Genomic DNA, 23646 nt, shown 5'->3' with positions numbered 1-23646 from the left:
ATTCCACTTTTGTCCCCCTTCGCTGAATACATGTGCATGTATCAGCCAAACAAGGCATCACCGGCCGGATAGGCACCCCTCCTCAAATGCCTTCATCCCACACCCCAGTAGACTCCTCCCCTCTGCGGGCAGCAGGTTGTCAGTGAGGGGGTCCAGCTGGTGGGAGACTAGAGATGCCAAACAACGTGTCAGAGATAAGACAAGCCGGCCAAGGTATGTACAACGACCACTCTCGGAGGGTTGTTGATGAGTGTGAGGCTTTGGCGAGTCTCTTACGTATGCGATAAGACGATATATTGTACATTATTACACGGCCAAGCGTCGTCTGTTGCTGATGAAATAGCATTGTTGGACACATTACAAGTATACTTTTAGAAAAAGGTTGCGGGCTTGCGTGCTTATTGGGACCTTATGTGTATTAACGCACTGTAGACTGCACCATTTCCGCTATGGAGGACTGAATATAAATAACTCCAAGGAATGTTAATTACCGATGTCATGTGTTCATAGGATTATACAGAATCTAATCTATTGAAAAGGAGCCATAACCGTTTTGTTATTCTCATTGTGGAAATTCCAGACAAGAGAGTATACTACGCTGCAACTTTGATATCTTTACTTAATTCTTGCTAATGTTAACAATAATACACTAATAATATAAGAATGGAAAAATGCCAATTGCATGAAAACTAAAATATTCAGGGGAAAATGATGGCAGATTTGAAATGAGCAACCAAAAAGTGTATAGAATCAGTTTCAAAATAAAACTCATGTTTGAATGAAAATCATTAAGTACTTGGTTAATGTAAATTTACCTCATTAAATGAGAGGAATGTGACTATTTTAGGTCATTAAAAATACCTAATTCCCATACAGACATACTTTTCACATATGTAAACATCATATTTTGGCCATGTACACCACAATAAAAAATATTACTTATTGATCATTATCGTGTTTTAGATCTTATTTTTTGTATAATTGTTTAGATACAAAACCAAATTATTATTGTTTGAAATTTGATAAAAATAAATGAATAAACTTAAATAACAACAGAAATTTTGTTGGCTATTTATCCCAAGAACACTAAAATGATATATATTTTTTTAATGAAATTGCTTGCCAATGACAATGATAGACATCAAAATCATTTAAACTAAATGAGTGCCCTGTAAATGGTTAAGATAACACTGAGCAACAGAACAAAACTGCAACCAACTCCTACCAAAATTCTCAAAAACTTTATTCAATTCTGTATATAAATTTAAAGCCAATTAAACATACCCCCCACCTCCCACCCCAAATACCACAACTATTTATCACCAGGTGGAAATAGAGGGTGACCGCAACTTCAGAAGAAATCTCTGCACGACATCTTGTTTCACAAGATTGAGCAAAAAAATAAAAAATCAAGAGTAATAAATACACAGAAAGAGTATTCACCTTTCATGCCTTCTCACAAACATTCATATATACACACACCGTACCAAAGCAAAATGAGTACTTTCTCATGTTACTGCATATAAAACCCGGGTGGAAATAAAAAAAACTAAAATCTCAACTTGCTTCAATTTTGCACACAGCCACAGTTGTCGTTTTACAGTCGGTATAGGCAGGAAGTAACACTATCCAGATGTGTGGGGGGGAAATGGGTTTCCTCTAAGAAATACAGTAAATGTGCCACTAACGAGGACCAATTGGGATGGCAAATACCAGACTGGTACCAAACACGTAACCCTAACCTGAGTGGATCAAATATCACATTTACAGCACTGTTTACAAAGGTCAAAGGTCAATCTTTGATTGTGGGGCCGCACAGAGTGGTCAAGTCGAAAGGAGGGAGGAGCCTGATCTGAGATGATTGGTCAGCTTTGACGGAGAGAAAAACAACAATAACAGATGTGCATGTATGCAGAAATGCGGTTTAAAAGAGCACGTTCAGGTCCCTCAGCCTTTAGCGCCATCTAAACAAACTGTTTATCTGGGTGCTGCGGCGCCCCGTGGCTATTTCTGCTCGTCTGCTTACAAATGAACATGTAGCGTTCTTGAGCTGAGCTGACACAGCCTTTACACACACACACACACACACACATGCATGCAGACACACACACAGTGTGTCACAAGGGTCGCACGTGGAGCCGTGCTTTCTCCGCTAAAGAGACTTCCAAATAAAATAAAGGTGTCCTCAGGCTTGTGCCATGAGATTATTTTAGTCCGTAAAAAGCCCGACGACGGGTCGCAATTTACATCTATCGCCGTGACGCAGAGCGGGCGGGGAGGGGGTTTCGTTCAGTGCAAACATTTGGCGGACATCAGTCGTTGGGTTACAGGAAGACAATAAAACACCACTTTTGATGTTCCGAGTGCTGTTCAAATGTGGGGTTTTTGTTCCGAGTCGGGACTTTTGTTGAAATTGGACACGGGAGCCCGCTTTTTAACGACCCCAGAAGAACACGTGATTGCTTCTCACGGCACAAAAAGGACAAGCGAATCCAAAAAGGATGACGTCCTTCAGGAGGCGGCGGTCCATTCGGGAACTCCACACCTAATGTGTGCGTGCGTCTCTAATGTGTGGTACAGCGGGGGGGACAAGTTGGGGGTGAAGCGAGGATACTCTCTGTGGAGGGGGGGGCTGTGCGGCCTACTTTGATTGCCTTCAGAGCTCTGCCTCTGGTAAGGGTCGTGAGCGACGGCTTCCCCCACTGGCGGCGAGCCGTGGTGCGCCGGGGCGCTGAGCCGGGAGCCCCGCGGGCTGGAGCTGTAGGCGGGGTGCGGGTTGTAAGCCGGGTAGGGCTCCACGGGGGTCATGGCGGAGGGCAGCGGGCAGGCGTACGACCAGCCGCGATCGTCCAGTCTGCTCTCCGAGCCGGCAAACATGCACGCTTGACGCTGGCCGGCGTTCGAGCCGTAGGGGGCGTCCGCCGGGGCCAGGCTGGCCGGAGGGTGAGGGGGGAAGGGAGCGGCGTGGTAGTAGGAGTCCCCCGGGCTGCGCGAGCTACCGGGGAAGGCTCTCTTGAACGGATGCTGGCAATTCCCAGTGGAGCAGTTCTCCTCGGCTGCACAGGATAAATGTTGTGACATTAAATCAGCACGGAGAAAGTTGCTGCTACTTTAAAAGCATTTTATTGCTCGACGGAGCACCAAAAGTGCACATAAAAGACAATTGCGTTGGTTTTGCAGTTTGACATTTACTGAGGCACAAAAATAAAGAGTGGCTGATTCATGTTGGTCAGATGATCTTAATGGACTGCACGCATTACGCCCTACTTAAGTACTACTTTGTCTCGTGGTAGAATTTAGACATAAACAATCTTTGCCATGTTTAGAATATTATTGCACATTGTTCTTACGGTGTTTGACCATTGAATAAAGAGATAAATTGATATCCTCGATAGAAAAGGCAATAAATTCTGTAACCAATGCCCTCTTTAGCAACGCTTGATTCATTTTGTTGCTTTACTTACAGACTAAAACTTGCTATTCGCATGTAGAATCCAAATATAATATATATAAAACTGCATAGGAAGGTGGCCTTGATCTGATTGGACAACACGTGACGCGGTCCGTTCCGATCGTTTACCTCGACTCAGAATAAGGCGAATAAAATTGGAATGCAGCTGTGAATATCCAGCCCATGTGGTACAGAAAATGCAGTAATCTCTCCCCTTTTTTTAGCTTTGCATAAAAACATCAAGTAGATCAGAGGGATAAATTTCCAATGACAGTTGGTGGAATAGCGGAATTCTGGGAAAAGTCACAGAATTCTACAATTTCAGAATAAATCTGATCGGGGCCCATTTACATTAAACACCATGTACAACTTTTCATTTTCCCCCTCACCTTTTCGGGTCTCCACAAACCGCCCCCCCCCTAGCATCCTTAGCCCCTTACCTTTTCTCTTGGTGTTGTGGTAAAGTTGTGTCTGCTGGACATGCTGAGGATGAGCCAAGGCATAGTGAGCAGACGGAGACCCCAGCAACGTCCGGGGGCTGCCGCTTGGGCCATTCTCGCAACTGTAGGGCGACGCGGCCGCTTCGGGCGAGCCCCTCAGAATGCGGACCTCCCCTCCGAAAGGACTACCGGCGGAGCACGTTCTCTGACGACTCGTGCTGCGTGGCACCACCGGGTAGTCTTTCCTGAAATATAAAGAAGCCACCGGAATGGAATATTAGAAATGTGGCGTACAGGTACTTTTGGTGCATCTGTAAGCGCCCCCTCCATCTTTGGCTTTCAAGTCTACTTAAGCGCCCTCGCTCTTTTCAGCTCTGATCTCTCTTTGTAAACAAAGCCCTCTCGGTGAACTCTGTGGTATGTAGGGGACAGCGGGCCACATCTCGCTGACTGGCGCTGAGCTTGTGACACGCACAAGCAGACACATGCACGCACAAACACAGCCGGGGCCGCTGTGAGATAATTTGCCGTTCTAAAAATAAACATCCAGCGATGTGTCACTTTGGATATAGGCCCATCTCCGCAAACCAAAGCAGCACAATAACACAGAGGGTGGTGAAGTTGGGGACGGAGCGTTAAACCGCAATGCACAGCGGAAAACCCCCACGCCGTCTCGTTTCTGAAATGAGCTAGCTCATTGGCCCGGTGACACTCCGCCAACGAGCCGACACGGGTCGAGATCGGCGGCCGTTTTGGAGATAGAGTGGTTGATGAGCAGTGACTCGTAAGCAGCGACGTGCTATCATCGGTCAAACGCCAGCCTGTTCTTGTGTGTTAGCTCGCGTGATTAATGGTGGACGGGTTATGGGTCAAGCAAAACCTTCAGGTGACAGCAGCTCACGTCTATTTTGCCACTTGCTTCAACTCAACAAGCACACGCTCATGCCATATGTATGTCATCATACTATAGTGGGAAGCAGGAGGAGGCGTGGCCTGGCTCCACAAACAATGCACACTTGCTAATCACAGGGAGAAAGACTCAATTCAGTCTTAAAAATACAGTAAATTCAAACGTCTAACAAGAGTGGTTCACAAACACTGTTTGACATCTGTCACTTGATTGTGACAATGTCATTTAGTTGTCATAAATATGGCAAAGCATATTCATTCATTCATTTTCTGTACTACAGCCAACTTTTGGCAGTAGACGGAAGAGACCCTATATTGGTTGCCAGCCAATCACAGGGCACAATGAGAAAACAACCATTTGCACTCACTTTTACTATAGTATATAAATAAAAATAATTGAACTATCTTTTTCTAGAATATTTTTCTTGAACAAGCTATTTTAGCCCTGATAAGTGTGAATTATTCATCCATTCATTTTTCTGGACTGCTTATCCACACGAGGGTGGGGAGGTGCTAGAGACTATCCCTACCAGCCACGGGACACTCTAGATTGAAAACTAGCCAATCGCAGGGAACAATGAAACGGACAACCACTCATGCTCACAACCACACCGGGTGGCAGTTTTTTTTCCAGATGACCCAAATAAGTAATGACCTCTATGAAGGGTTAAATATCTGAAGAGTCAACTGTCCTATGTGTAGTGAACACTGTTCCTGAAAAGGTTGAAACAGAGAACATCTTGTATTGGAGCCACGAGGTTGTGGCGAGACCATAATAAATACTGTCATTTGCTTCTTTTGCAATCAAATTCCTATCTCACATTGACCTACGGATAAGATGAGAAAAAGATCATGTATAATACCACCATAAGGTGAGACCGCTTTCGAACCAGTTATTGACATCACAAACGCAGAGACCTCACTTCATCCACAGCTACTAAATTGGGTGATTTGTTTTGAGTGATTGACACGTGCAGAGCGTACTCACCCTTGCAGTTTGGCCATGCGGTGCAGTTCGTTGTCATCGCTGCCTCTGAAGCCTTTGGCAAAGGGGTTGTTCTCTATCTTCAGCTGAGTAATCTGAGGACAAAACAAAGGATCTCTTTTATAGAGCGGTGCTGACATTAAAGCCCAGCGCGTCCACAGGACCATACATGCACAAAGACGGAGAAGGCAAAGGCCCTTTTAAACCTTCTCCAATGGAAGTCGACGGTTTATTATGAGCGGGGGCCCCGTGGAAGTTAAAAGCAGCCCTACTGAAGCTCCTCTAAGGCCAACATTCCTCAGCCGTGGACCTTTTCTGACGAAGTGTTCTCGCCAGCTGACGCTGAATAAACTGTTTAGCCAAACAGTCGCCAGGTTTAAGCATTTTCGGGCCAAAGCTTTTAGAGGTCTAGTGCTTTGATGTTAGGTCTTCCAACTTTTCTCATGGAGGGGGAACCCTGTGTGTGTGCGTTTGGCTGCAAACACGCAGGCGAGCGATGCAGGTCTAGTAGCTGAGAACAGAGATAGCAGCTACAGGGACTGAAGTCAATCACGCTTTATTATAAACAGGCATTTTTGCCCTCCTATATCCTCAATAAATTAATGCTACTGCTTAAATATGAATTGTAGTTTCAATCATTATACATTACTGCATCACTTATTTTTCACTACACGAGTCAGTCCAGAATTGGAAGACAGTTTACCTCCCATCACATGCAAAATACTAAGAAAAGAAGTTTCTGGGTAAATAGAATTGTTCTGAACTAAAAATAACACCAACAAACAACAACAAAAACCCACAAGATTTTTTTTAAATGAATTGGACCATAACCGGTGTGTTTAATTTGTATTTGTATTTTAATTTAAAAAAAATGCTTCAAGAGTCTCTTTTTCTATAAACCTATTGATATTATAAATATAATTAGGACTTATTAACATCATACAAATAGATTCTTTAAGCATATTTTAATGACATAAAATAGTGACTTTCCCTATAAACGTTTAAACGTCTTGGTTGTCAACTTTTGAAAAAAATGGATTTTCATTTTTCTTGACTTAGAAAAGTTTGTCTTGTTGGTGCACAATAACAGCTAGATAAACTTTCTCTGAGAAAATTTTAGTACAGATTAGCAAGTCTGTTATTGTGATTCTATCAAATATTGTTAATATCAAATAAATTATATTCAATAAAACCATAACTATTCATCAGTAAAAAACGCAATAATCAGGTATCATTTGATAGATTGTTATCTATTTTTGATAAATATATTGTTGAAACTAAAACAATAAAAACTATTTTGGTCTATATTGTCCTGAAACAACCCATACGTTGACCAAAGAGCAGATGCAAAATTTCCAAAGTGAAAATGATTGGAGTTCTACAGGACCATAACTCTTGGTTTCTACATATAATGCAAATAAAATATATTATGGCACATTTTTCTTCTGCTCAATTGCCCTTTTCTATGTAAATCTGGACATGAGCAATTGCAAAGCGAACTGGATGAAATAATAACTTTAAATGAGTTGGTAATGCCGGTATAATTTGTTGTCAAATTTACGACTGGCTGGTGGTAATCACTTGAAACTCGTAGAGGGGCTTCGGGTGATCAAGTGAGTGTTTTGAGAGTTAATATGCTCGAGCCAAGATCAAGGAAAAGAAACAGGTCATTAGTGACACGGACACATGCACACACACAATTTTTCCCACAAGCATTTAACAAAGTAGAGTCATTACAAACAAGCAAAAATTATGCAGTGGCCTTTTTTGTTTGTTTTTGCAATCAAATAACAAAGTATATTTTTGTATGTAATTTTGTAAATCTTCGGGGAGGATGGCAAACACTTGAGTAGAGCACATTTTGGACCAAACTTTGTTTTAAGGTCGAATTTGGTCTAGAAGTGTAAAATTAGGGATTAGGAACCCTGTCGTTATGGTTTTAGTTTGAACAAAAGGATAGTGTATTATGTAAACAAATGTCTTCAGGGGACCCTAGAAATACAAATGTTTTTTTTTAGTGTTTAAGTTGAATTTGTTTGATTTGAACGCACATAAGGTGTCAATTTTTTTTAAAGATGAATATAGAAGAGGAGCACATCTGTCAAATATACTTTTCGATAATTTTGCTGTGGATTGACTAGAGTTGTATCTTGAGTGGAACTGACCTTATGGTTCTGGTAAGAGGTTACTGCAATGAAGGCGGTTTCAGAGAAGACATGAGTGCAAAAAGCCGTATTCTTCGAGCCGAAGCCGTTGTGCTCGTCCGCCTTGACGATGTGGACGCGGGGCTGGTATTTGTGCATGGAGTTCAAGATAATCTGTGCAGGGGGTGAGAATGAAAGGGTGAGTTTAGTTAACCAGTTGCACTGCCACAAGAAGTAGATGTGATTTGGATCAAAAAATATAGGTTGGCAGAAGATGTTTATTTTTATCCTATAATTATTGTTACAAATATCAAATTTATTTTTTGTTAATTTATTAAAAATTGTATTGACAAAAAATTGAGGCACTTTCTCATTCTACTGGATGAGAAAATGTCTCAATACTTTGGAACAAACTTACTTACAAAGGTACTTTTACGAGTTAGGAAAATGTGGATCAAGGGTTATCAAATGTATCCTATCAAAAACTGTCACCAACAAATGTGAAATTGTTTTTGTTTATTGGTAGTTCTTCTTTGTGCACTATGTGGTGAAGCTTTAAATCTCATTATATTTGGTCATCCCTTCAAAACTATTTTCCTGACTGTGGAGATCATGTGAAGCATTATTATTATTAATAGTTTTCACTTATATTACATTGACTTCTTATTTATGTATTGATTATTCCATGATTTGTTTATTCTTGTTATTTGTGCACTATATGGTTAAGCTTTAAACCTCATTATACTTCTATACAAGTGAATTAATTATTTTTGGTTGATTTCTTAACGTGCGTAGGGGTATTTTGTATTTAAAAAATATCTGTTTTTTTTTTTTAAATCCGTGGTATTTCTACACGGTATTTTTCCTTCTCGTGCCTTCATCCAGAGGGGCTTCATTTAATCGCAGTGACGTGTCCACTGCTGACATGTCTCAACTAATGGACTTGACGAGTCTTCGGGATCATGACTTGAGGGGGGCTACAGGGGTCTGTAACTGTGCATGGTTTTGTGTGGGTTTCAAACAATGCGGGTCGACCTGCTGTTAGTGCTGCTGGTTGACTAATTGGCGATCCAGCGGGACGCGAGGAAAGAGAAGGGAATGAACGGCGAGGGACAAAAGTAAATCAAAAAAATGGGGTGGATCTAGTTTATTTTAAAAATAGATATGATATCGTCAACAGAGAAGAAAAAGTAAGTAAGTAAATCTCACGTGTCCAAACGGATCCAGGTGGTTGTTAGTGAGTTTGAGCTTCTGGAAGGACACCAGCTGGCGACTCCAGTGTGCCCCCGTGGCAGGAGAGTCCGGGTGGACATAAAGGCGGCCCGGCATCGCTGGTTCCGCCTTACCGGTCACCGACCTATTTACACACAGACACGCGTATAGACGTAAATATGGGTGTGGTGTTTTGGTGTATAGGCGCACCGCAGCCTGACATTGACATTCAGTGGGTCACAGTGGTTGGTCTGACCCGGTCGTTGTACGACTTTGCTCCACTGCGTGCTTTAATTACATTCACACGTCAATATTTGAAATTTTAAAAAGGCCATAACATCACTTTTCACTTTCAAATGATGGATCATTTTCTTCGACAAATAACAATAAAATTTGCCGTTTTTGCTCCACTGCATGCTTTAAATACATGCACACGTCAATATTTGATATATATTTTTAAAAAGGACATTCTTTTTTATGGATCGTTTTTACGATTAATAATAATGAAATTGCCCATGTTTGTCAACAAATACGGGGTTAATGATTAATAACTGTAAACTCCCATTTACTTGAAAACATAATAATATACAATGATAAAATCCCCCAAAATCTAGCCAGAGATTTAATTCTGCGTTTTCTTGATGTGGCTTTTTCGCTTGAGTGAGTGCACGCCATTGTTTGTATTCTTTTGCGTGCGTGTATATGTAAAAAGTGCATTTCCATTTACAACGACCAGATTCGGGATTCTATTTGGACGATGCACGCTTTATAATAAATACATGAATACATTTGGGAGTCCAGAGAGGCCAAACGGTGATGCATCAGTGGGACTCGGATTTCCCCCTCATCTGAATGGGGGGCTTTAATCCGTTCCGTGCCGTCTGTCCGCCCGGTGAACCCTTGGCAGAATGATTTAACCGGCGGGTAGATGGAGGAAATAGGCCAGATCGCCTGACTTTTAGGCAATAGAACACACTGATGGAGAAGAACACGATTTAAAAAATAAATAAATAAATAAAAAACTTCAGGGACAGGGGTCAGTCACTACAGTGGATAACTATTAAAAATGCTATTCAACCTTTTATAGAGCAAGTAACTATATTTTCTCGACCTTTAACCCTTTGTTTTTGATAATAAAAAAACATAAAATATGTTTAAAAAAGCCAAATGAATGAAAGTAAAGTGAATAAAAACTGAAATAACTTTCCATAAACGCTCTAATGGTAGCAGCTCCAATTCATTTAAAAACTGGGAATACTGGCCCCCTAGTCAAAATGAATTGGACGTCTAATGATGTCAATGGAAGACAATACATTATCTGAGTACCCTGCAAGAGAAAAAAAACATAATTCGTGATAAAAATGGTGTATATACAGATATATCTCTCAGACTGTTGAGCCATCCAAAGGTTACTTAAACATTCCCATGAACTCATGAAGCAGTTCAGTAAATATTGTCATAAATTCATGAAGACAAAAACCCACCATTTGTTGTCTGCAAACTTATAGCGGTGGTCATCCCCGGGCACAATGTCCATTAGGAGAATGTATTTGGTTTTCGGGTTGAGACCTGTGACCTTCACTTTATAACTTGGAAACATCCTCCTATATTGAAAACATAATACTATTATTTCAGAGTCAAAGCACAAATAAGTCCCTCTTTTATTTAGTTTCCCCTTTCCCAACAATATGAATTCATCCTTGCCTTCCAGCTTTGGTGATAATCATTTCAGTTCCCACCTCATCGAACCTCGTCCAAAGCTCTCTGTCGTGAAGAAAAACTTTGATTCCTTCCAAGCCCTGCATAACACAATACACACAGAAATGGACACTTGTTATCAAATCCTATGGAGCCAGCCGTAAATTATTTCAATAATAAAGCAATACAAAATGTTTTCACACACCATCTGACTGCAATTTGTTTGTGGCGAAGCAGGTGATTTTAGATGATAGCTGCTGAGATTGTCCTGTTTATTCTCCTTTGGAGAATCCATGCAGTTAGAGTCCGGGCGCTCAGCAAGGCCGAACTGGTCCCCTCCGTTTGCCATGTCCCCCTATACACACACAAACACACACACACACACACACCATCATACCATCACACACATTCCATTAGTAAAACACAAAATCAGTCAAAATCAAGTTCTGGAAATATTTTTTTGGGGTGTCCATATGGGGCAGTGTATGTAACCAATTGTAATATGTAAACATTATATCCTTATATGTGTGATCATGACAGCAATCTAATATTTTTATAGACATAGCAACTAATCTTGAGTAACATTGAAACTATGTGCATTTGAGTTTAAGGTGATCTTTATGATTTAGCAGTTCATATGTGAAAGGTAGCATGCATTACATTGTTTCATTTAAAAATTAAAAAAATCATGCATTTGACCTAATTAAATCTTTGCAAATTAAATTAATGCAAGACAGCCACTATTCCAAAATAGCATAGGCGAGTGAAATCGAATTGAAATTGTCTTTTGGTTGTTTAAAAAAAAATACCTCAAGCGGTCCAACGTGCAAAAATCCTGCACATCCTCTTGATCCTGGTTCTCTCCCTCAGGAAAAACTTCCTCAACTTCAATAAATGACTTGAAGCGCTCCACGTGTTTCTGCAAGATGTTGTAATAAATTCAAACGGCCAAAATACAGCATAATCCACGGCGTGTTGATCTGAAATCACATCAGTTCCGATTTGATTGTTTCGTTCGAGGCTAAATCAGATCATCGTCGCTGCAATTTGCAGACTTTTAGCGTGGTTCATCCCCCCCGGTTGCCCTCGCCGACTTGGTGCCAACACCGATCTGCACCCAGCTCATCGCATCCTTCATCCCAAATACAGTTCTCATCTAGCCACGCCCTCTTTCCTCTCCCGTGTTGCTATTGGCTGAGAAATACATTGGGTCCTCCCTTTTGCCTCTTCTTCTTTCATTTTTATATATTTATTTTGAGCTACGACCATATTCTCCGTCGAGAACGATCGTATGGAGAAGCAGGTGTTCTTAATCCTAATCCCAATTGATGTGATAAACGATAAAGGTGGTAAATGAGAATAAAAATGAACAAAATAAAATAATATTCCCTAACAAAGGAAGCCCACGGGGGGTGCGTGACGTCATTGGCAAATAGAGACGTCACACAACAATCATGTTTCATCTCATCGTTGATTCACGAGGATCATCACACTGACCGGATTACAGGAGAACCTCATCACCGGGGGCAACCACCAAAGGGTCACCGGGAGGTTACACGTCCTTTTTTATCCTTTCTGTATCGAGATTGGAGACATTTACGCATCGTTGGCTATTGTGAGGCTGACTGGACCCAGGATGGACATGATATGATCTTATTATGGGGTCTTTTGTTGACATTAATGGGATCTATGGGTCATGTGACTTGAAATGTCGTTCAGTTTATCTAAATGTTGGATTCAATCCAAATAAATAATTCTGGGGGTATAGTTATGAAAATATTTATTTTTAAATGCCATCAAAAGTCAAGGAAAATATCTCAAACTCGCTTTATAAAGAGAGAAATAGGTTTAAATAGGGTGAATACTTGAGGTTTCAGTCAAAAAGCAACATAACTGTAATCCAAAGTGATAACAATTTATAACTAATTGACAAAAAGTGAGCAAACTCTTAAAAAATATGAAAAGAATAGAAAAAATGTCAGTAAAGTAATTGAGACACACTGTTACACACAACATAAATTATTTGTCATACTTTTCTATTCGCTCGAATCACATGCAAAAATGAAACTCAAGTACTAATTGTATTCATATATACTGAACATTTGAGGCAAACATAATACATTTCCGTAATCAGTGTAAATTGTATATCATAAATCCTTGGCAGACGTAAATAAGTGTAATTTTACTTCATGTACATGTTACAAAACTGTTTAAATTGGGGTAGGAGCTAATTTAAATGTTTTCAATTGGACTGTCCATTTTTATGAACTGTAATGTAAAAGTACATACTTGTATAAATGTGCTTGAAATTTACATATATGAATAATATGAATGACACACATCCTTGATACTTCATTTTTTGTATCCACAGGTTGTTAAGTCAATTTTCACTCATAACATCAAAATATAACTCTTTGCAGGTAGAAGACCCACCAGGAGTTATTATTTGATGTTATGAGTAAAACATTGTACTAGTACTTTAAAATATTTCCTTTAAAAAATTACACTGGGGTAGTCTCCGATAGTAAATATCAAATGCCATTTGCACTCATTTAACTTAAGACGTAAAAGGCAGCCAATGTATAAATGGCAGCCGATGTAACATACAAATTTAGCAATCTCAAAACTGCACGCAAATAATCGCCCAAGTTGAAATGGACTAAACTTGACTTGTCTCCTTTTAAATTTCTCATTGAATGCACGATTGGGTTCCACCGAGACTGTGCAGCTGCCTGGTCTGGCCCGGTCTGGCCTGCTCTGGCCTGGCCTGCGAGGCAGATGAAAAGTGAGAGGAGAAGGTTTCAATAATACCTGAAATGAGGTGGCGCTGGCGACTGCACTGCTCATTATTATCGTCCCATCCGGGCTTCAGCTGACTGGCTCCTCTGTTCTCCGTCTGGAGGAAGTGGCGAAGGGGTCCCGGACCTCCTGCACTCAGCAGGTCCGTCTCACACACCTAGGGCTGGACCACAAAGAGTGTGTATGTATGTGTGTGTGTGTGGCATGGGAGGGTGAGGTCAAGCCAGTTCTCTGCAAACAATCACATCACACAGGGCCAAATACATTCCACAACCCCTCCCTGCCCGCTTGCATCCAGCCTGCGAGGTGGTCTCATGTGGGAAAAGCGCAGATTTCGGGGGGGTTGGCGGAGATCCAGGCAAGGCGTGGGTCCAGTTGAAGGAAAACCTGGTCTACATTAATAGGACTTTATTGCTAGTGAGCATTTAGGAATTCCCACCCTGAAATGGTTTGTAAGAATGATCTGCTCTTCTTCGGAGTCGAAACACAAAAGATCCACGTTGGGGAGCCCCAAATTTTAGTAACCCATGATCACATTTATGATTTAAACAAAAAAAAAATGGATTCTGTCAAACACCAATGTTTAATGTCCCCAAAAAGTTGAGTAAGATTTGCTTATTTTCATTTTTTTTTTTAAATTCTCGTCTCGATTGTTCTCCTCAATCTTTTTTCAAAAACATATAGAATAACCCTTCGCTTGGTGATTGTTTACTGTTGGATCAATGATTTCTGCAACAAATATTTCCCTATGACAAGGTGGGCATGTTAAGATTGCCAACATTTAAAGCCGGAGGCCTGAGTGTCAGTCTTCCCAGTTGAAATTAGTCGGACGTCTACGAAATCAATGTGTTTTCTATACAAATTACTTAAACAACTGGTTGCAATACAAATTAATTGATGCGTAGAATACACAAATTGAAGCTTATACCTTCTTAAAGTTTACATCCAAGCTTCAATTTAGTATCACGTTTGCCTTTTTCTACGTATTTAAATTATGAAGCTTTCTGATTTCAGGTTGAAAATATATTGATTTGTTTCTAAGCACACATAATCAAAACAAAAAAATGGTTATTTTGTCACGATTTGATTGTTGGTTATTAAATGTGAAGATGACGTTTTCCATCCACAGTCTCGCGCTGCCCTCTTGTGGCCTCCTCATTTAAAAGCAAGGCCTCAACATGAAGTGAGAAAGTAAAAGAGAATAAGTGACAAAGTGGAAACGAAATAGATCAACAGCAGCAGGACTCCATCCAACACTTTAGGTGGTTCATGCATTCTTTTGTGCAAGAAAGAGAACAACATAAATCCTGTCTAATTTCCCCAGGAGCATGCTGGGAGTAACATTTAAACATGGCTAAAAAGGCCCAGTAAGGGCAGAGTGATGCTGCTTATTCATGTGGGAACATTAACATTTGGGGATGCAGAGTGTCTGTCTGCCTTAAGAAAGGCTGTCACTCCAAGGCGTTAAAGTCAAGTGCCAAGTGACCTTTTACACTGCGCGAATGCAAAAACGAGCAAATAAAAATCAACCTCGGAGGCAATTTGGGGAAAAATATATATTGTCAAATGTGCAAATTTGGATGTTCACATCCAGCCAATTTGAATAATCCAGTTTACTTTATCTCCATTGCTGCTCAACTTGTTAGTATACCTGCACTGGTTCTGTCGTTACCTGACCAAAACTCATTTCAACACAGCTGACATTTGGCAGGTGTTCAGGGCGTCAGCTGACACAATTTAAACTGTTGGACTGAGACATTTAAGATTTGGCAGCCCGGTGGACACAGACGAGGACAGGGTCAAGGGTCGGGACATAGTTTTAGGCTCTTTACCTAATGGACCGCTACACTGGACGTGTGAAAGTCTTCAGTTATCACAAGTGCCGGGCTTGGTTGGACACGTTTGTAAGCTTGTCTTTGGGTCTTCACCACAAGCACATCTGAGGCGACAGGGTGAAAGGTCAAATGAGTTAGCCCAGAGGGAGAAAACGTTCAAACTTGAAGTAGGACTTCACTGAGTGTTGCCCAAGGTCACTTCGCAAATAGTTGGAACAAAGGTTAGTTCAGTTATTGTGAATTTCAACTCAAAAGCATGAATGACAATTGAGACAAAGTTTTCTAATAGAGTGATGAAAAAGAAACAAACATTGATTATAAGGCTACACAAAATGTTGAAAGTAACATTACATTTTAATGGGTGGAAAATGAAAAGAGCTCACCTTAAGGTCTTCCTCCACTAAGCCCTTAGGGGGACACAAATATGCAGATAGCTGATGACTGTACCTATCCATATAGAACATGTTTTATGCTTGTGAATCATATACATATGAAGCTATATGTATAAATGACAAAATACTACAATATCAAAGCAAATATTCATCTACATTCCATACCAGTTGTCCATGTTTTAATTTAAAACAATTGAATTGAATCAATCTAATTGAATTAGATTTATTCTATGGAACCTGTATGCTATACAAGTGACTTCTTCAGACCAAGCGGAAAAAAACAACGGAATCCACCGAGAAGGGCGTCAAGATCACTTCTCAAAAGGCCGCAATGATAAACTGACCAAACTATATTCCTAGTTTATATACTTAGACCTTAAGGACAAAAATACAAGCCCCATGACATTAACTTTAAAATTAATAACCAAATTCAGTCATCCGTTACCATTTAATATGAGCAACCAACTATAAAAAGAAACAGAATTTATTATAAAAGCAGGCAGAAACGTGAACAAAGCAGTTGAAGCCGTACACAAACTACTTCAAGTTATGACAGTGATGAATATTAAACCGTGGGAAAATAAAATAAGTGCAAAAAAATGCAAATAAATTACCAGAAGTGGCAGCATGTACACCACCAAAATAATGCAGGGTGAATGTGGTGGCTATCACATTTCAACACATAGAAACCTTACTTTCTATCCTTCATCGAGTACCGTATAGTGGTCATTTTATTTATATTCGCACCACTGTTTGGTGTACACCAAGCACTGATGGTTTAATCTTTAGGCTTAACTTGAAGTTGGCAGAGGAACACTTTTACTGGTCTTGTTTGTGACCAGGAAACGCATGTCGAATGTTAATGAAGGTCACTGCCAGGACTTTGCGTCAGATGTCTCTTGTGAACAGAATGCTAAAAGAGAGGGCTCTAAAAATAGAAGTTGTTATGCAGAGAACATAATCTAATAGAAGACAAAGGGTTAAAAGCATGTGCAATCATTTGTAACCCTGCAAGATCGATTCACATCATAATTCAAGTTTTTAGTGGAAGCTGCACACACACACACACACACAAACACAAATAAACCCTCAATAAAATGCTTCATCTTATTTTCTAACCACACTGACGATCCAATACTACTTTGGTCCCCACTTCATCTGTAACACAATCATCAGGGGGGGGCTATCGCCGCTTGCCATGTCATTGACGCTGGGTGACCTTATTAGTAAGGGTTAAAAAAACCACAATAAGCAGTCACATTCATGTTAACGTAGGTAACAAGAATCACACAGAAGCGCAGATTTCTAGACATCAGTGGTACGGATGCTTTCGTCATCCAAGTTGAAAGGGAACATGCAGCCCGTGGGGGGCTGAGGCTGCGAGCGGTGCCTCCGACGGCCGCACGCCACGTCCCCTGAGGACGTGAGGATGCCCAAGCCGCTACTGGGCACGCCGGGGCAAGAGGATAGGGTCGAGAGCGAGTTGGAGGAGGAGGACGTGGAGGAAGAGTTGGGAGAGGAAGACAGCGAGGCCATCGTATGAATGTTGCTAAAAGCACTTCGGTCATTGTCCTCTGCGTCCAAAATTGAGGGCTCATTTGCAGGCATGGGCGTCCATGGCTGCCAGCTTGGTGCGATGGAGCACGATTTTACAAGCATAGGGCGCTTTTCCACCATCTGCTGACTTCGACTTGAAGAAGGATTGTGACTTCGATAGAGAGAAGAGCCTCGTTTGAATGAAAATCCCTTCAGCGAAAAATGACAAGGAAAAAAAGACACATCACTATGGTTTATGACTATGGATAGATTCTATTTACAAACTAATCTAGAAAATAGCTCTCATTTTTGTAGTTAAAGACATTTTTTTTAGATTGACTGGTGACATTTCTAAATAAAAATCAGATGGACATATTTGCCTGAGATGAGATCCTGTCAGAACCAGTTTGTTTGAAAAGGCAGGAAGAGCTGGCAAGAGAACCAACCATTCAAAATGATGTCTTATGTACACTGAACCAGTTTGAGAGTGACGGGCAAATATGTAGCATATTCACTGTTTGTAGTGGCACACTTGAAACTCATACCAAGGAAAAGACATCAGTTTCGAGCGAGCATTGTGCAAAAGAATGCGACCAATTCGAGATGAAAGAGGAAATCCGCGGACAAAAAAAAAAGTTCTGTAATCAAAAACATTGCATTATTGAGTAGCTTGGTGACTTTCCCACCGTTTAAAAGAGAGGACATTGCAGCCCGTGAATAACACCCATTGATGGACAATGCTGATTATGCAACAACAACAAAAATACTTCCTTGCAATTGGTAATACTGGTGTTGGGGAGAGTGGCAGAATATACCTTGGTAGGACCTCGAAAGTCTTGAATCTTCATTTCGATGTCCCTGATCCAGCCATGCATGTCCTCTGGAGAGTCTGTCTGTGGACAGATGTGGTCACACATTACAAAATTGACAAGTAAAAAATATGTCAGTATTCTTTTGTTTTTGTAAACCCAGCAACAAAAAGACGAATGTTTATCTCCAATAGAAGGCCTGAATCACTTCACTGTTCTAAAATAAGTACTATTTAAACTAAACTGCAGAAACAGGTCGAATTGAGTAACAGTTATTTGAATCCCTTTGACTGGGTTAATACAAAATAGACTCAAGTTAAGATAGCGTGCGCAAAGTCTTAACTGTTTATCTTTGTAAAAAGGTTCAATTGTATTTCAATCATTTGGCATAGACAATAATTTTCCATTCAGTTGACAGTGTGTAGCAGGCTTCCCCTATCTAGCACAAAAACAAATGTGCTTATGCTTGCCATTTCTTTCAGCTGTCCTCCCATGGGAAGGAATCAACAGGATGTTATTATTGTTATGGTAACAGATGTCTGTGGTTGCTTCAGAAAAACAACACTCAAAACTGAGTTTTGTGCTACACTTTGGCAGCAGAGCATTTCAAGAAAACGTCTCAAAACACACACGCACCTGCTTACTGCCTCACAGATTGACATCACTGTGACTTATGGATTATTGCATAAGGGTACTAGCACATATGTGGCATAACTCTTATATATACTGCAATCCCATTGAGTGAAACTTGCATTTGGAACTATATGAGATCATAAGCTTACCTGGATATAGAATGTCCGAGATCCGGTGATGATCTCAAACAGATTGTCTCTCTGCAGGAGTTCTCTTATGGAAACAAATTTTTACACAGTATTACAAGCCGTTTTTTAAGACTCCTTATGTTTTTATTTACAGGGGAGTTGTAAAGTTTAAACTTAAGACGTTTGCCAGATAAAAACTGAAAAACTACTGACAAAATACTGTTGCACTGTGTTTATAGTACCAATTCTTGAAAAGTTGACACAGAACATTATCTGGCTGAGCACATACTGACTGCATGTGTTTATAATCAATTACCAGGGAATGAGAGAGGTGGTGAGAGAGTATGTTGGACTCTGCGGTCTCATTGACTCACCCTGATTTGACGAGGCATTCATGAACTTTCTGAATGTCCCTGAGGGGAATGGCTCGCAGAGGCTCTTTGTCCTGATACACACACACATGCGCGAAAGAGGGGTGAACAGACAAGGCAAAACCCCGATAGAGATCTGCCAAAGACGTCGCCTCACCATCTCGGACTTGTAATAGCTGACTGCATTGTTATCCAGGGTGAAAAAACGTCTCTTCCAGCTTTTTCTCTGAAAGAAACATTGCGTGACATTTCAGTTCCTCATGCAACTCCTTCATTAAAACACTTTAAATGGGGACGCACACTCACAACATTGCCTTGTTTGACACAGTAGCCGAACCGCAGCACGCCAGGCTTGCTGCCCTCGTTCTGTAAAATTATAATCTCTTTATTGCACCACAAAAAGTCAACAAAACCTCAGCTGCATACATGTTTGATCATATGTTTGACTTGTGCATGATCACCACAAAAGTAACATTTGCTAGTATAAATGTTTGAAATTATGGGTAGCGTTGTGTTTACCAGAAGGGGTGTGTGCACCACCACACCTCCGTGGATCTCTGCCTTGTACGCATGCTGCTTCCCACCTCCATAAATATCGCTGATAAATGCGGCCACATCCGATCTTGGGGGTGCAGGACCAGATTTAGGAACCTTAGTAACACAACATTGAGTTCAAGTCATGACTTGGTGATTGATGCAAAAGATCTCAATTCAGTGGACATCAAAATAAATGAAGAATTATTTAAATTAATTATGGAGACAACAGAATTGGACAGTGGAATTTAGTCCTAGAAATTGTTACATAGGCGCATTCAAGGTTGGAAAACCTAAGCATTATAATACATTTGACTTTTTTTTGACTATTACAGTATGGTAGAGCACTTTATACACTGGTGTCAATATTAAGCGAGTCAAGAATTTAAGGCAAGTGAAGTAAATTATCTTTCTGACATTTTTTTATGATTAAATCAAGGACTGTACAATTATTTTTTACCACATTCACTGCCTTTGATGGCCAATAAACTGGAATTAGCACTTATGTTATTATGGTTTTTACAAGTATGAAAGTCAAAAATGTCAAACTGCTTCTTACAAATTGTCAATAAAAGCCTTTTTGGCGTCATTTGACCTGTAATTATGTAATTCTCCTAAATTTTCCTTAGGACAAATCAAATGACTACTTTGGGTTTTCAATATAAAATGGGAAATGTATTATCAGTACAGACTAAAATAAGACTAGATTGTGTTGGTAACTGCCATTAATCAGTTCAACCATAATTTAAAACAATGTCCCGTTTGAGAGATTTTTCTACTCACTCGTCACATTATTAGCAATAATGAAGTTACACACAATATGATAAAATTAGATTTTAGGACCCCATTGCATTTGACAAAAAAACTCAAATTTAAGTGTGGAGAGAACAGTTGACGTGCGGTTTTAGGCTCTCATTGCAGTAAACAAGAGCTAAACAATGTTGTTAAGCATTTGTAAAGATGTCAGAACATTGGCAGCGCAATAGAAAAACAGCACTTGAAATGCCTTGTTAATGGCAGACTTGTCACAAAATGGCCAAACTGGTTTAAGATGAGAGAGGCACATGACATAACTACTCATTTCAAGACAAGTATAAAAGAAGAGATGATACTTTATGTTGTAAAGCACAACAATGTCATACGGGAATGAATATAAAAAGGCAGCTGAAGTCTTACTTTCCCATTAAAACAAGACAAGTTTGCATAAAATTAAACATTCAAACAGGTATGTAACATTTGTTTGCATTTCCCTATTTACGTGAACAAAATAATAATACCTTGGCAAAAAAACAGTCCAATATTTTAAAAAAAAGTATATGTATGAATATATATTACTTTCTCTACTTACTTATTACCTATCTGTTTTCTCACCCTCTTGCTACTGTGACAATGAAATTTCTCAAATACGGGATGAATAGTTATCCAATCCATTCCAATACAATAAAATATTCTAAAACAAAGGAATTGTTTTGGTGTGTGCTATGCTTACAGTAATCTTGCTGGCCTGATTGAGAGCAGTGACCCAGTCCCTCATGTCAGTCACGTCGTTGCCTTGGAGGAAGTACCTTCGGGAAACTGCGTTGATGACTGTGAGGAAGAAAGAAACAACTTTAATAGTTTATCAGTCTAGCACATGTATAAAAATAATTTTCTTTGACAGTATGTGACTGTGACTCGGTTTCCCTGAGGACCTACCAAAGCAGAACTCTGTCTTTGGCTTCTGCTTCCCTGTAGCTTCATTTACCTGCCACAGCAGAACAGAATTAAAGTCAAACATGACTGAGTTTGCAGTAAAAACTATTTTGGGAGCATCGGACAGTTTTGGTTTTGGTTACGATAACAAATCTGGTAACAATAAATCAAACCACTGGGACAAAAATGTCGGTTGAGTCAGATAGTGATAGAGCATCGTAAAATATTTATAAATATAGAACATTTCTCGAGGAGGTACCCAAATTGCTTGATTTAATACATGAAAAATAAGTCATTTACTGTGTGTATCATTTTTAGCATTATTTTTACTGGTCTAAAAATACAGGTATCGGATTGGCATCAGATTAATATCGGCAAAATATCAGAAAATAACAATATTTTTCCAGTTAAAAAAAAAAAAAAAAAAAAGCCGACTGTGGAATTAGAAGTTGATATCTTTGATTTCAAGTGTCCTGAGAGAAGCTGTCAGCATTGAAGCCAGATGTGATCTGCTCAAGTCAACATCTGGAAGTCGTCAGCAGCTCTTTCGCAGCTCAACTCTGCATGTGACCATTAGCTTCAGCTGCAGATAGATCAGATTCTTTCTATCTTTCAGACTGCACCAAAGCCATCTATCTCCGTACGCCCACTGGCCCCATCGTTCGGTACACCAGCACATTCCAAAAAGACATCAAATGCACGAAGCGGCAGAAAATATATTCTCTTTACAAAGAGAATATAGATTATCTATGAGGTGGAACCAAAAGTCAGCAGATGTGAAGATAATCACTGGAGAAAAAAGTTACAAGCCAGTTTGGGAGAAGTGGGGAAGTTGAAGAGTAAAGTTTCTATCAAGATAAATCTGGACTAATCTAACTGTATTAAATCAATGGCAACCAATCAGTTTCCAATAGGCCAAATTATCAATATAATTTTGATATGATTTTGGTTGGACAAAGACTATTTTGAACACTCATTTTGTTTTTTTCAGACCAGTTGGGGGCAGAAGTTAGAATAAGCCTGCTATCCCCCAATTCACAAAACCAAACAATTCACCACTTCCTGCAAGATTTAGCACTCAAGTTATAAGAAAATGCAAATGAAACCAAGAAAAAAATAGTGTTCTAATAGTTAGTTGATCAAACTTTGGTATTTCAATCAATTTCATTGTCTCCTAGCTTAACTAATCGATTCAAATCCGTTAATCGTTACACCCCCTTGCGAATTCCATGATCAATTTTACCCAAACGAATCGATAACTCTTTAACCCTATCACAATTAAATCCACTATTTGAACATTTCAAATTTCACATGTACAAATGTGAACAACTTTAACTTTTCATAGTTGAAAAACAATTCAAAAACTAATAGGAAGTTTACCTTGGAGATATAAGTTAGTCTCAGGCTGCCAACAAAACTTGCTCCACTGGGCAGGTTCTGCATGACAAACACACACACACACAGTCACACACAAATGTGTCACAGTATCACAGTCCAAGGTTATCCCGGCTTGTATTGGTCACTTCCTTTTACAGTTTGTTCCAGCATGTTGTGTCATACAGTACGACGCACCTGAGGGTTGTCCATGTACCAAAGCAAAGCATTTCCCTGTGTATCCAGGATGAAGTAACGTCTCTGGAAACGACTGCTGTTCTCTTTCTCCTCGATGTCCAAGAAGCCACACACGCGGTTCAGACGATCCACGTACGGCATCCTGCCGCTGCTATCACATATCACTGGAACATTAAAAAAAAAAGTCACGTTAGTATGCTCAAGTGGAACAGGCCTCAATACACATGTGCGTGCACACAGGAAGTGAGAAAGCGCAAGAGCATCTCACACTCAGCAGTTTTTCATGTGACATGATTGAGGCTGAGCAGCAGCTAAAGCCTGAGGCGAACTCGGGCCTCCACCAAAGCCAAAAATTACAGACTGCACTCAAGATCTGCACACATTTCCACTGGCCAGACACCAGACTGTTGGTAATGGAGGAGGTGGCTGCATGAAGATGCTGAAATGTATTCATTAAGACCATGCCATACGTGTGAATCAGACAGTCACTCAGTGACTTTGGTATG

At 40.1% G+C, this 23646-nt stretch overlaps 2 protein-coding genes across 2 annotated transcripts in view; both read right to left on the bottom strand.

Moving 5' to 3' along the window:
- Positions 1-1327: 1327 nt before the first annotated feature.
- Positions 1328-11938, bottom strand: LOC144196106 (T-box transcription factor TBX5-like). Its single transcript, XM_077716097.1, has 9 exons — positions 11649-11938; positions 11045-11194; positions 10846-10940; positions 10626-10745; positions 9139-9286; positions 7951-8103; positions 5789-5880; positions 3892-4136; positions 1328-3056 (listed from the first exon to the last, which is right to left on the bottom strand). The coding sequence occupies exons 2-9, from the start codon at positions 11186-11188 to the stop codon at positions 2512-2514; spliced, it is 1542 nt and encodes a 513-aa protein (XP_077572223.1). The 5' UTR covers positions 11189-11194; positions 11649-11938; the 3' UTR covers positions 1328-2511.
- A 4267-nt stretch (positions 11939-16205) lies between these two features.
- The window catches only part of LOC144195350 (pleckstrin homology domain-containing family A member 2-like), a 9985-nt gene continuing 2544 nt past the window's right edge, over positions 16206-23646 (bottom strand). Inside the window, exons 2-12 of the mRNA XM_077714922.1 lie at positions 23141-23304; positions 22949-23005; positions 21572-21620; positions 21366-21463; positions 19862-19993; positions 19649-19708; positions 19500-19568; positions 19346-19416; positions 18993-19056; positions 18217-18294; positions 16206-17611 (exon numbers count right to left, since the gene is read on the bottom strand). Of these exons, the coding sequence (XP_077571048.1) occupies positions 17171-17611; positions 18217-18294; positions 18993-19056; positions 19346-19416; positions 19500-19568; positions 19649-19708; positions 19862-19993; positions 21366-21463; positions 21572-21620; positions 22949-23005; positions 23141-23281 (1260 nt within the window). The 5' untranslated portion in view covers positions 23282-23304 and the 3' untranslated portion in view covers positions 16206-17170. The remainder of the gene's footprint in view (positions 17612-18216; positions 18295-18992; positions 19057-19345; positions 19417-19499; positions 19569-19648; positions 19709-19861; positions 19994-21365; positions 21464-21571; positions 21621-22948; positions 23006-23140; positions 23305-23646) is intronic.

The sequence above is a fragment of the Stigmatopora nigra genome, chromosome 4, assembly GCF_051989575.1.
Source record: "Stigmatopora nigra isolate UIUO_SnigA chromosome 4, RoL_Snig_1.1, whole genome shotgun sequence".
In the NCBI taxonomy this organism is placed as follows: Eukaryota; Metazoa; Chordata; class Actinopteri; order Syngnathiformes; family Syngnathidae; genus Stigmatopora; species Stigmatopora nigra.
This window is presented reverse-complemented; position numbering and strand designations above follow the sequence as displayed.

Bases quoted from the DNA above. Each gene is read 5' to 3' on its own strand.
- LOC144196106 (XM_077716097.1), bottom strand. From the start codon at position 11,188: ATGGCAAACGGAGGGGACCAGTTCGGCCTTGCTGAGCGCCCGGACTCT. The intron at 10,941-11,044 runs GTGTGTGAAAAC...TGTGTTATGCAG, and splicing joins AAACAAATTGCAGTCAGATG to GGCTTGGAAGGAATCAAAGT. The intron at 3,057-3,891 runs GTAAGGGGCTAA...TATCCTGTGCAG, and splicing joins CCACAACACCAAGAGAAAAG to CCGAGGAGAACTGCTCCACT.